The sequence below is a fragment of the Podarcis tiliguerta genome (assembly GCF_965153285.1).
Source record: "Podarcis tiliguerta genome assembly, chromosome: 10".
Taxonomy (NCBI): Eukaryota; Metazoa; Chordata; class Lepidosauria; order Squamata; family Lacertidae; genus Podarcis; species Podarcis tiliguerta.
In genome coordinates this window covers 62,847,202-62,859,600 of record NC_139543.1, presented here as the reverse complement: position 1 = coordinate 62,859,600, position 12,399 = coordinate 62,847,202, and the positions used below count along the sequence as shown (strand labels likewise).

The following is a 12,399-nucleotide window of genomic DNA, read 5'->3' as shown; positions in this document are numbered from 1 at the left end:
GTTTGTTTTTTCCTCTCACAAGCAGAATTTATTCATGTCTTGATCCTCTTCGATCATAGAACGGAAGGCATGTGGCTTATACACTCAGACACTTCCCAAACCCAGACTTGCTTCGCTTCAGCAGGGGGGTGACCTCATGTGCCAATATTATTTATTAAATTTGTATACCACCTTCCATCCAGAGTTCTCAGGGCGGTTCACAGTAAAACCACAAAGTGAAAAACAAGACCAAAAGCAAAACAACACAAGAACCGCCACACTTCCACAAACATTTAAAAGGATGTAAGGCTGTTAATCAGCTCATGGCCTGGTTAAAAAGGAACATTTTCGCCTGGCACCTAAAGGTGAATATTGAAGGCGCCAGGCGAGCCTCCCTGGGGAGAGCATTCCACAGACGGGGAGCCACTGCAGAGAAGGCCCCGTTCTCATGTTGCCACCGTCTGGACCTCTCCAGGAGGCGGCACACGAAAAAGGGCCCCAGGAGATGATCTCGGGTCCGGGTAGGTTCATATGGAAAGAGGCGGCCCTTTAGATCATACCCTATAGTAGCTGTTTACAGAAGTAGTGGACAACCTGTTGCCTGACTCCAGCCTCCATCATTCACAGCCAACCTGGGCTGTGTTCAGGGATGATGGGAATTGTGGTTCACCTGGAAGGGTGTAAGTTCTGCACCTTTGGCATTTAAAAGGCCGTACTTCCTCTTTGTGAGCTTAACAGTTGAAAACAGAGGCAGATAGTAGCAGACCTTTTCAGTTCTTTGGGGGGAGAGGAAAGGCGCAAGGGTCCCTCAGCATAGATGTATGTCCAGCTGAACATCCAACTGCAAGAGCAGTGGTTGTAGAAATTAGAATTGTAGAACTGTAGCATTGGAAGGGACCTTGAGGGTCATCTAGTCCAACCCCCTGAAATTCAGGAATCTTGCCCAACATGGGGTTCGAACCCACGGCTCTGAGATTAAGCGTCTCATGCTCTACTAACTGTGCTATTCCAGGTGAAATGAATGTCACTAGCACAGGGGGAAAGTCTCCCCCACCTCCCTTTTTAAATGCATAACTGGGAAAAAGGCTTAAACAATGGACATGTGTACAGTGGTGCCTCGCAAGGCGAAAAGAATCCGTTCCGCGAGTCTTTTCGTCTTGCAGTTTTTTCGTCTTGCGACGCAAGCCCATTAGCGGATTAGCGCTATTAGCGCTATTGGCAGTTTAAGGGCTATTAACGGCTATTAAAGGCTTAAGGGATTAGCGGATTAGCTGCTAAAAGGCTATTAGCAGCTTAGCGCTTTAGAAAAAGGGGTTGGGGAGCGAAAAAAAAACTCAAAAATTTTCGTCATTTTCGTCTTGCGAAGCAAGCCCATAGGGAAATTCGTCTTGCGAAGCGCCTCTGAAAACGGAAAACCCTTTCGTCTTGCGGGTTTTTCGTCTTGCGAGGCATTCGTCTTGCGGGGCACCACTGTAGTTATGTACAGCAAGGCTCTTTTTGGGTGCTCTTTGGTCGTGTCAACAACAACACAGGAGCAACGGCACACCAAAAAGCCCCCTGCCTCTGGGGCCACTTGCTTGCCCCCTGACATCTGAACACACAGCAGAAACATCTGTGTGGAGCTGGGGGTTGCATGTGCGAAGACTTCCCTGAAAATAATAATAATTATTATTTATACCCCTCCCATCTGGCTGGGTTTCCCCAGCCACTCTGGGTGGCTTCCAATAAAACACTAAAATACAATAACCTATTAAACATTAAAAGCTTCCCTAAACAGGGCTGTCTTCAGATGTCTTCTAAAAGTCTGGTAGTTATTTTTCTCTTTGACATCTAGTGGGAGGAAGTTCCACAGGGCAGGTGCCACTACCGAGAAGGCCCTCTGCCTGGTTCCCTGGAACTTGGCTTCTCGCAGGGAGGGAACCGGCAGAAGGCCCTCGGATCTGGACCTCACTGTCCAGGCTGAACGATGGGGGTGGAGACGCTCCTTCAGGTCTACTGGGCCGAGGCCATTGAGGGCTTTAAAGGTCAACACCAACACTTTGAATTGTGCTCGGAAACGTACTGGGAGCCAATGTAGGTCTTTCGAGACCGGTGTTATATGGTCTCGGCGGCCGCAAATGTGGATTTGTGTTCCTCCCCCACAGCCGGCTGCGAAAAAAGAACCACAGCAAGCATTGCTGAACTTCAACTTAAAACAAAAAAACACATTACCTTCGGTCAATAGGCAATCTATACTTTTTTTTTAATTGTAGATTGGTTCCCCTCCACTCTAACCTATGGCTTGGGCAAGCGTTTCGAACCGCAATGCACATCATTTGCCATCCTCTTCGTAGTAACGCTGCTTCAGAGCTCGGTATTTCCTGAGGAAGTATAAGGCCTCCAGCTCTTTCATGACAAACTCCCCTCGGGCGAGGAGTTCTTTGATTTTCTCGGGCTCCTTCACGTCCTTGTTCTTCAAGAACGCCGCCTTCAGCCGGGTCCGAAAGTAGTCCGCCCCTTTGGGGTATTCCTTTCCGAGGTACAGCAGCTTCAAAGCACACAATGCAAAAAAACAAAAAAGTTGAGCGTCACACGGGGGGCAGAACACGGGCAAAGCGTTTTGTTTGCATCTGGCTTCCACTCCTCAGGACTTACATTTTTGTAAAGGTTCAGCACTTCGTATCTTAGCGGATTGGTCATGTTCAGTTCACGCATTTAACTCATGTGCACTGGCATCTACCTGAAGAACAATCATTCGGAGATTAGCTGCATAATGAAGCCTGACTAAGGTACAGTTACTGTTGCTTTGGATGCGGGCAAACTGCTTGACAGGATTTGATTGATTTCCTTCAGTTTTAGGGGCCATCTAGCCAACTGCAGAGGGATGCGGGTGGCGCTGTGGGTTAAACCACAGAGCCTAGGACTTTGAATCCCTGTGACGGGGTGAGCTCCCGTTGCTCGGTCCCAGCTCCTGCCCACCTTGCAGTTCGAAAGCACGTCAAAGTGCAAGTAGATAAATAGGTACCACTCCGGCGGGAAGGTAAACGGCGTTTCCGTGCGCTGCTCTGGTTCACCAGAAGCGGCTTAGTCATGCTGGCCACATGACCCAGAAGCTGTACGCCGGCTCCCTCGGCCAATAAAGCGAGATGAGCTCCACAACCCCAGAGTCGGTCACGACTGGACCTAATGGTCAGGGGTCCCTTTACCTAGCCAACTGCAGAAACCCACTCACTCCACAGCCCTTCCACTTCCACAAGCCCCTAGTAACAGTAGAGCCAGAGCAATGGGTGTCTTCCTTGCACTTGCAAAATATATTGTGCAGGCCCTAATGCAACCACCATTATTATACTCTGAAACAGTTTTTCTTTTCTTTATTTTTTACCAACAACCAAAGCCCAAACATTGAAACCCCCCCAGGCAGCTGATACATTGAATATACATAATCAATAATAACATATTCAAATCAACCATATGTACAATTCTATATACATTAACACTCCTCGCTCCACAAGGTTTATTTAACTTTTAACATTTTAATTGCCCAGAATTGTTCAAACCAACCCAAATAATTCAGTATCTTCTCTAACCAATCCTCCTCTTTCTCACTGACCTTAAACCCTTTCATTCTGTGTATCTTCACAGTTAGATATTCTAAAATTATAATATTATTCAATTATTTATTTTTCCCCTCCATTGGTTCACCCCTAACTCTTCCGCATTTTTCCAATTACTCGCTATAACCTGTCTGGCTGCAATTACCATCAATTTTACCCATTTACATTCCTCTTTTGTTTTTAACTCGGTGCTACTCAGGCTAATAAGAACCATTAATTTAGATATATGGAAATATCAAAATACTCTGAAACAGTTAACATATTGATGTAAGATAGATCGGACCAAAAGCCAATCTAGTCCGGGATTCTGTTCTCACATTTTGAAGCAGGGATATGGATCCTGCAGCTGTGGATTACAACTGCCACCATCCCTGACCACTGGTTGTGCTGGGTGGTACTGATGGGATTTACTTTGGCCACCTCATGAGAAGAGAGGACTCCCTGGAAAAGACCCTGATGTTGGGAAAGATGGAGGGCACAAGGAGAAGGGGACGACAGAGGACGAAATGGTTAGACAGTGGTCTCGAAGCTACAAACATGAATCTGACCAAACTGCGGGAGGCAGTGGAAGACAGGCATGCCTGGCGTACTCTGGTCCATGGGGTCACGAAGAGTCGGACACGACTAAATGACTAAACAACAACAACAACATCTGGGCAGCTGCAGAGATTCTCCATCCCTGTTCTGAAGTATGGGCCCTGCTTTGCGGTTGGTTGGCATCCATCTGTCTGGAGAGACAATGGAGTGTTGTAGAGTGGGTTTTCTGGATCCCTGTGTGTATGCCTAAAACGGGATTCTTTCCCCCCCACCCTTTGCTGGTCTGTGTCTCCCTGTTCCCTGGTATATCTCAGAGACACTGCGTAAGTGAAAAGTGCCTCACTCTGTGCCTTCCGTGCCCGTCCCTGGCACGGAAAGATCCCTAAGCTTAGCTGATGTCATGACCCCCTAATCTAACTATAAACTTCCCATGTTTATTACCACAGACTAGAAGAATGTTAAGTGCACTCTATATAATCCCTGCGTAAGACACCGCTATCTATCTTAGGTAGTTATCTCTGGTTGTGATGTTCTGTGCTCTCTCTCTCTGATGCGTATGTTCTATGTATGTAACATGTGCAATGCCTGAACGTTGTACCCACGTTATTCACGCTGTTGGCTGCATCCAATCAGCAGTCACCATGGATGGGGCAATTGAGCCCAATAATACAATAAAAGGGACACTCCTAGCCTCCTGCTACGAGATGCCTCCCGGATATGATATCCCACCACGTCGTCTGTCGTTTATTCAACCCAACATCTGGTGACCCCGACGTGATCCATCTCCTCACTCGAAGCGCGCTAACAAATCGTGAGTACAATGGGGAAGAATTTGACAAAGTTGCAGAGAGAGCATGCCAAAGAACTGCATTACTTAGTCAAGCAGAGAGTGGTGGGTGTTCATATTAGTTTAAAAGATGTTGAAAAATTAATATGTGAAGTGTCCTGCAGATGTTCTTGGTTAGCAGAGACTGGATCTCTGGAACCAGCAACGTGGCAGAAGATCGGGTCCTCCCTTTTTAAAGAACCCAGGGCTCCGATTCATTGTTTGCTCACTTGGAAAAAATGCATGGAGGCTGTCTCCGATTTAGGACTAGACCCAGATTTGGGTCTGGACCTGTATCAGGACTGTCAGGCATCTCCGACAGCCCCTGCCATTTCGACCACAGCAGACAATCCCCCCCCATATCCAAACTGCTTACCTCCCCCCCTTGCACCCCCCCCGGCCGGCCAAACGCCCCAGCAAACTCAATTCCAACCCCCCCTTTCGCCTCAGCATGAAGGCACCCCATCCGCTCTCCCTCCCCCCCCTCCTCCTCCTCCTTCCATGCTTTCCCCCCCTCCTCCTCCTCCTTCCATGCTTTCCCCCCCTCCTCCTCCTCCTTCCATGCTTTCCCTTCCTCCCCCTCCTCCTCCTCCCCCCCCTCCTCTCCCTTTCTCGCCTGGAAATGCTCCTGCCCCCATAGGAGCCGTGCGTGCAGCTGTCTCGCAGGCACGGCAACAAGGTGATCTCTCTTTAGAAGAACAAACAAATTGGCCAGGAGATTTGCCATCTGCTTTTCCAATTACCCACACTACTAACGGAATCCTCCATGAGCACTTGCCTTATTCTGTAATAAGAGATTTAAGGCGGGCAGTTGCTGATTCTGGGCTGAAATCTTCCTATGTGCTAGGAATGTTGGAGGCAATATCAACCTCTTATACTATGCTACCTCAGGATTGGAAGGATCTGATGCGTATGCTTTTAACTCCAGCTCAGTATGTGGTTTTTGAAAGTGAATTTAAGCATAGTGCTATGTCTATGGCTAACCATACAGCCAACCAACTTTTCGGCGCTGGCACTTATGAGACCATAACGGTGCAGGCTGCGCTGACAAATGTACATTTCAGTCGCACTGCCACCTGCGTGCTACGTGCCTTCAAAAAGATCCCTGTCTCAGGCCAGCCCATGTCGTCCTTTGTGAACATAAAACAACAGCATTCAGAGCCTTACCATCAATTCATAGATCGCTTGAAAGAAGCAATCACCAGGCAGATTGATAACACCACGGCTCAAAATGAACTAACTAAAAAATTGGCTTTTGAAAATGCAAACACAGACTGCAAAACTGCCTTGCAGTCCGTTATACGCCGCTTTAAATATGATCTGGCTGATATGATTAAAGCTTGTTCAGAAGTAGGTAGCCAAAGCCATGCTATGTCCCTGCTTGCTACTGCGCTTCAATCTAATAACAGGCCCACAGGCAATTGCTTTAACTGCAAACGCCCAGGCCATTTTGCTAAACAATGCAGGGCCCCTGGCGGGGGGGCCCACAAAAATGCTGATACTAACAACAAGGCTAGACCTTCCAAAAAATGCCCTAAGTGTGGAAAAGGCTACCATTGGGCAAACCAATGCAGGAGTTCGGGAAACTCCCAGGAGGCCCTGCTCTCGGGCCAGGAGAATTAGAGAGCCCACTGTCTTTAGTTTCTGCTGCAGAAAGCTTTTCTAAAGCTACACCATCTGATACTACTATTGCAAAATTTTCTAAAGAAAAATCCTCTGACTTCACCATTGACTTAATCAATCAGGAAGACAAAGAGACTGTTTTACCTGGTGAAGTTGTGCTTATGCCCACCCAATTGGCGGGCCCCCTTCCATCTAAGGTCGCAGGTATTATTTTACCCAAGCTTTCTGCGTCCAAGGAAGGCATCATGGTTATCCCAGCAGTATTAGCCCCAGATTATGTGGGCACTGTCATGGTTCAACTTTGGAGCCACATGCCCATGCAGCTGAAAAAGGGTGACACTTGGGCGCATTTGGTGATGCTCCCAGCCCACCCCTCTGTTTCAATGATGGATAGTAATTTGCACCAGCTCTCTTCTTTTTCTCCACAGCTTTTAGCGGTTGTAGAGAGAATCAATAAGCAGAAACTTCTTCGTAAGTATAAAATCAATGGTAAAATTCTGGAAGGTTTGATTGACACAGGAGCAGACGTTTCTGTCATTTCCACCAGTTGCTGGGACCCTACGTGGCCCCTCGAGTCCTCTTCCGCTGTGTGGGGTGTAGGAGGCACTCAAACCTCCGCAAAGAGTGTACACTGGCTGCCTGTCTCTCTGCCCAATAGCTCTGCTATTATTGCTCATATTCAACCGTGCATTTTGAATATTCATCTGAATCTGTGGGGCAGAGACCTTTTGCAACAATTAGACGCTACCATTCAATTAAATGAGTAAATTTTCACTTCCACTTACCTGGAAGTCTACTGCCCCCGTGTGGGTAGAACAATGGCCACTAACTGGAGAAAAGTTGCTTGCCTTACAGCATTTGGTTAATGAACAGCTACAAGCTGATCACATTGAACCTTCTAATAGCCCCTACAATTCCCCCGTCTTCGTCATAAAAAAGAAGAGTGGGAAATGGAGATTTTTACAGGATTTAAGGAAAATTAATGAAATCATTGAACCTATGGGGCCTTTGCAGTGTGGCCTGCCCAGGCCAAATCAAATCACTCTCCTCTCAAGCTGAACAACTCATGAAGGACAAAAAGCTAGAATCAACCCCCGATAACGTGCTTCTCTGCCTTATCTCCTGCCTTAATATGAATTCCATGTTTGTTCTCATTTTCTGCCTCTCCCTTTTTCCCCTCTCAGCCACCGCCCCCATTGGCGGTGCAACAACAACAACATCGAATGTATGGGAATCCTTTGCAAGAACCCTCAATGTTTCTTCCTTTTGTTTATCACAGCAGGTATCTGTGGGTGAAATTCTTGGCTCTTGCCTTATCCCTGTGTGCCATGACCCATCTGATATACAAAATGACACTTGGTTTTACTCTTCCCTACCAAAAAATGATTCCCTTCGCACTCTTGGCTACTCCGCTTACTCCACTTGGGGTACTCAGGTGCGCAAGCGCCCCACCATGGCCGTGGACCTATTAACCCCGTACGTTGCGACATATAACATGACATGCGCACGTATGGTGAACTGCACTAAGAATAACTGTGTAAGAATGAGCAAGGATAACTTTAACTGCTCTTCTTATGTAAATATTTCCTATGTATATAAATACACTGAGTTGCCTGCAGGATGGTTCTGGTCCTGCCCAGGTTACACATTCAATTACATTCCAGCAAACATTACCCATGGAACTCCCTGCTGCTTGAGTCGGTTGTCCATCATTTTACCAAAGAAACAACATCTATCCCGCCCTAGACATCGCCGCTCTGTTGAATTGACTAATGATTGTGATGATTCTGTTTCTCTTCCCAGCAGATCTGAATATATTTCTCTAGCCGTATCCCTTCTAGGTGTTCCAGGCTTGGCGGTACGGAACAGCCAGAACATTAATGCACTGGCCTGTTCTGCAGCGAAAATTATTAATTTCACCTCAAACGCTCTCCACCTGCTAAATACAGAACAGAGCGAGATACAACACGGACTGCTGCAAAATCGCGCAGCCATCGACTACCTCCTTATGCTTCATCATTATGGCTGTGAACAAGTGGATGCGATGTGCTGTTTCAATATTTCTGACAATTCTAAGGCCGTCAGAAATCAAATCTCTCACCTGCAAAACCTCACTCACCACATTAAACAGGACGTTGGATTCTCCAGCCTCTGGGATTCACTTACCCAGTGGCTCACCAACTGGCTGCCGAACTTAGACTGGCTTCGCAAACTCTTTCAATACGCTATTGTTATTATATGCATTTTAATTCTGTTATGCTGCTTCATTCAATGCATTCCTAGTCTCATACGTCTCTGCACTCAACTCTTCTCCCCCCCTCTACCTCCACAAAAACTCATTGCCGCCCACCTTACTAAGTGGCAACAACAACCGTAACTCTTGGGGGTAAATAGAAGCAAACTTATTTTGGGCAGGCGTCGGCAAACCACGTATCCCGAAATACTTTTGGTTTTTCTATCTTACCTCCACTAGTGAAACAAATACCTTCTATATAATAAAAGAAAGGGGGAGATGTAGAGTGGGTTTTCTGGATCCCTGTGTGTATGCCTAAAACGGGATTCTTTCCCCCCCACCCTTTGCTGGTCTGTGTCTCCCTGTTCCCTGGTATATCTCAGAGACACTGCGTAAGTGAAAAGTGCCTCACTCTGTGCCTTCCGTGCCCGTCCCTGGCACGGAAAGATCCCTAAGCTTAGCTGATGTCATGACCCCCTAATCTAACTATAAACTTCCCATGTTTATTACCACAGACTAGAAGAATGTTAAGTGCACTCTATATAATCCCTGCGTAAGACACCGCTATCTATCTTAGGTAGTTATCTCTGGTTGTGATGTTCTGTGCTCTCTCTCTCTGATGCGTATGTTCTATGTATGTAACATGTGCAATGCCTGAACGTTGTACCCACGTTATTCACGCTGTTGGCTGCATCCAATCAGCAGTCACCATGGATGGGGCAATTGAGCCCAATAATACAATAAAAGGGACACTCCTAGCCTCCTGCTACGAGATGCCTCCCGGATATGATATCCCACCACGTCGTCTGTCGTTTATTCAACCCAACAGAGTGTTGCCTCTGGGGGTCAAATGCGGCATTAACAGCACCTAAGTGACCTCCTCTGGGGGCAAGCCTGGGCAGTGTGTGTGGAGGTCCTGGGATGCCCAGACGACAAGACCCCCTTCTCGGCCTTGCTGATGTGGTCCAGAGGAAAGCAAGGAAAGACATTTGGCACCAGCTTGGCTGCAGGAGTTGCCAGAAGAAGGCATACAAGGCACCATCCAACTGTCTTAGGGACCCTGCTCCGGATTTGCGTAGGGTCTTTTCCTGTCCTAGAATCATAGAGTTGGAAGAGACCACAAGGGCCATCGAGTCCAACCCCCTGCCAAGCAGGAAACACCATCAGAGCACTCCTGACATATGGTTGTCAAGCCTCTGCTTAAAGACCTCCAAAGAAGGAGACTCCACCACACTCCTTGGCAGCAAATTCCACTGTCGAACAGCTCTTACTGTCAGGAAGTTCTTCCTAATGTTTAGGTGGAATCTTCTTTCTTGTAGTTTGGATCCATTGCTCCGTGTCCGCTTCTCTGGAGCAGCAGAAAACAACCTTTCTCCCTCCTCTATGTGACATCCTTTTATATATTTGAATATGGCTATCATATCACCCTTAACCTCCTCTTCTCCAGGCTAAACATGCCCAGCTCCCTTAGCCGTTCCTCATAAGGCATCGTCCTGAAGATATCCCAGAAGGCAGTGGAGATCTAGGATCAGTTTTCCTTCAGTGAGATGGCCTACCTTCCCAGGTACACGAGCCCCATCTGCCCCTAACTCCCCTCTACAGAATGGGCAGAACTGCTTTCTGGACCATTGGACCCACTATTGGTCTCGTTCACTCAATCCTCCTGGGCCTGTCTTCGCATGCAGGGGAAGTCCCTAACTCACTGGGTGTTTTGAGACCCCTCAGCTCCCCTCACCTTTGGCCTCATTGAGGGGCAGTATTTCAATATGAGTAGGAAAATGAGAGTACCTCTAAACATTTTTTTTGAGGAAAAAAAAGCACTGCCTGTAGCTCATCTGAAGCAAAAACACCAACTTGTAATGCAATATGAATACACAGAGTTTCCAACTGGTTGGTTCTGAGTGGGGACAACACAGCATAAATCCTCTCCTCTGCCTTTCTCCAAGAGTTTTGATCTGCAGAAGTCAACGCCTGAAGGTTTTTCCTGGCATGGGAACTAATAACTATTGTTGTGCAATGTTCAGAGTGTTGAACTAAGCCCCGGAAGAACCAGCTTCGCTTCCCTGCTCTGCCGTGAAGCTCTCTGGGTGACCTTGGGCCAGCTGCCAGTTCCACCCACCTACCTCAAAGGGTAGTTATGAGGATCAAATGGGCCTGGATGAAAAATAAAATAAAAATCCTATACTGCCTCGAGATAACTTGGCCTGGGGGGAAAGAAAGCAAACAGCCACCTGCTTGTTGCTTCTGTGAAAGCAGCAGTTTCAAGGAGAGCAGTCCCTCAAGTTTGCAAGTTTGCAGGAACAGTCGAAAGAGGGTTAAAAGGGGAGAATTTTTGCAAGCGCAGCTCTTCTCATTCTTGCGAGGAAAGCTACTCCCCCCACCAAAAATATATATCTTAAAGGTACAAAATAGAGTTAAAGGGGGAGAATTTTTGCAAGCGCAGCTTTTCTCATTTTTGCAAGACAAGCAGTCCACCTCCCACCCCAATAATAATAAATAATAATAATAATAATAATAATAATAATAATAATAAATTTACTTATACCCCGCCCTCCACAGCCAAGACTGGGCTCAGGGCGGCTAACACCAAATATAAAAACAATTGATTAAAATGCAGCTTAAAAAACAAGATTAAAATACAACATTAAAACATTAAAATGCAGCCTCATTTCAGTCTTAAAAACTCTTAAAGGTACAGGAACCTATTTTTTTTGGTCAAGGTGGAAACTTCCCCACTTTCTTCTCTCCCCACAACTTTTACAAAGCAGGCAGCCCAAATCCCGACTCCCTCCCAATACAGAAGCTTTGGGTGGGGAAATCATTATGTACACTGTATTTACCTTCGCAGCCCATGGCTTGCTAGCCTGCCCAGCTGTTGGAGAGGCGGGGCGTAGCAAACGACTACTGCGCCTGCGCGGGAGTTTCAAGAGGCGGCGGGGGTTGGTTGTGGGCTCGGAGCCTCCTAGTGCGGCTGCGCGGGATTGCCCGCAAGGTGCTGGGCAGCGTAGAGGTATGAAAGGTGTAGAGTAGCACACGCTGATTTCTGCAGTGTCACTTCTTTTCTCCCCACAGAAGGAGGTTCCACTCAGTTCAGTGTGTTTAAATGTTCTAACATATGGGAATCTAACTTCTTATAGCCATGCCTCATTTCTCATACACTGGGGGGGGGGGGGACTCCAGCTTTGAGAATTATTAAATTCCTTAACCAGCATTTTCAACTTTGCTGTTTCATAATGGGGGAAAAATGAATCACAAAACAAATGTGTATCAAATATCCAAATGTTTGTCCTCCTAGTGGGTAGTATTTAATATGATTTATGAATATTATCATTAGTCGCCTGATATGTAAAAAAAAAAGTCTACGCAACTTACAAAGATTTAAAAACATAAAATAGAATAATAGAATTATTGGGAGGTGATGCGTATTTAGCAGATTAATTGCACTGGGGAGAAAACACGTTCAGGAAACAATGAAGAAATGCAAAAAAAATTTTTTTTGCTTTAATTACAAAAAAACCCTCCTCTTACGTTAAAATACACTGCATCTATAAGTACGACCCATTCACCAGGGTACTGAGAGAGGTACATGCTGCTCTTTATATACTATA

General features: G+C 46.6%; 1 protein-coding gene across 2 annotated transcripts; it reads right to left on the bottom strand.

The window, feature by feature from the left end:
• Positions 1 to 2,196: 2,196 nt before the first annotated feature.
• ETFRF1 (electron transfer flavoprotein regulatory factor 1) lies at positions 2,197 to 11,747 on the bottom strand. Of its 2 annotated transcripts, none has more exons than XM_083402550.1 (3): positions 11,632 to 11,747; positions 2,614 to 2,698; positions 2,197 to 2,506 (listed from the first exon to the last, which is right to left on the bottom strand). In XM_083402550.1, exons 2-3 carry the CDS (start codon positions 2,671 to 2,673, stop codon positions 2,291 to 2,293), a joined length of 276 nt encoding a protein of 91 aa, XP_083258676.1. In that variant the 5' UTR covers positions 2,674 to 2,698; positions 11,632 to 11,747; the 3' UTR covers positions 2,197 to 2,290. The 2 variants fall into 2 exon arrangements, with proteins under 2 accessions (XP_083258676.1, XP_083258677.1); XM_083402551.1 differs by having other exon boundaries at positions 11,623 to 11,686.
• Between the last annotated feature and the right edge of the window lie 652 nt (positions 11,748 to 12,399).

Excerpts from the sequence above, each read along its gene's own strand:
- ETFRF1 (XM_083402550.1), bottom strand. The coding sequence starts at position 2,673 with ATGCGTGAACTGAACATGACCAATCCGCTAAGATACGAAGTGCTGAAC. Across the intron at positions 2,507-2,613 it reads TGCTGAACCTTTACAAAAAT|CTGCTGTACCTCGGAAAGGA; the intron begins GTAAGTCCTGAG and ends TGTGCTTTGAAG.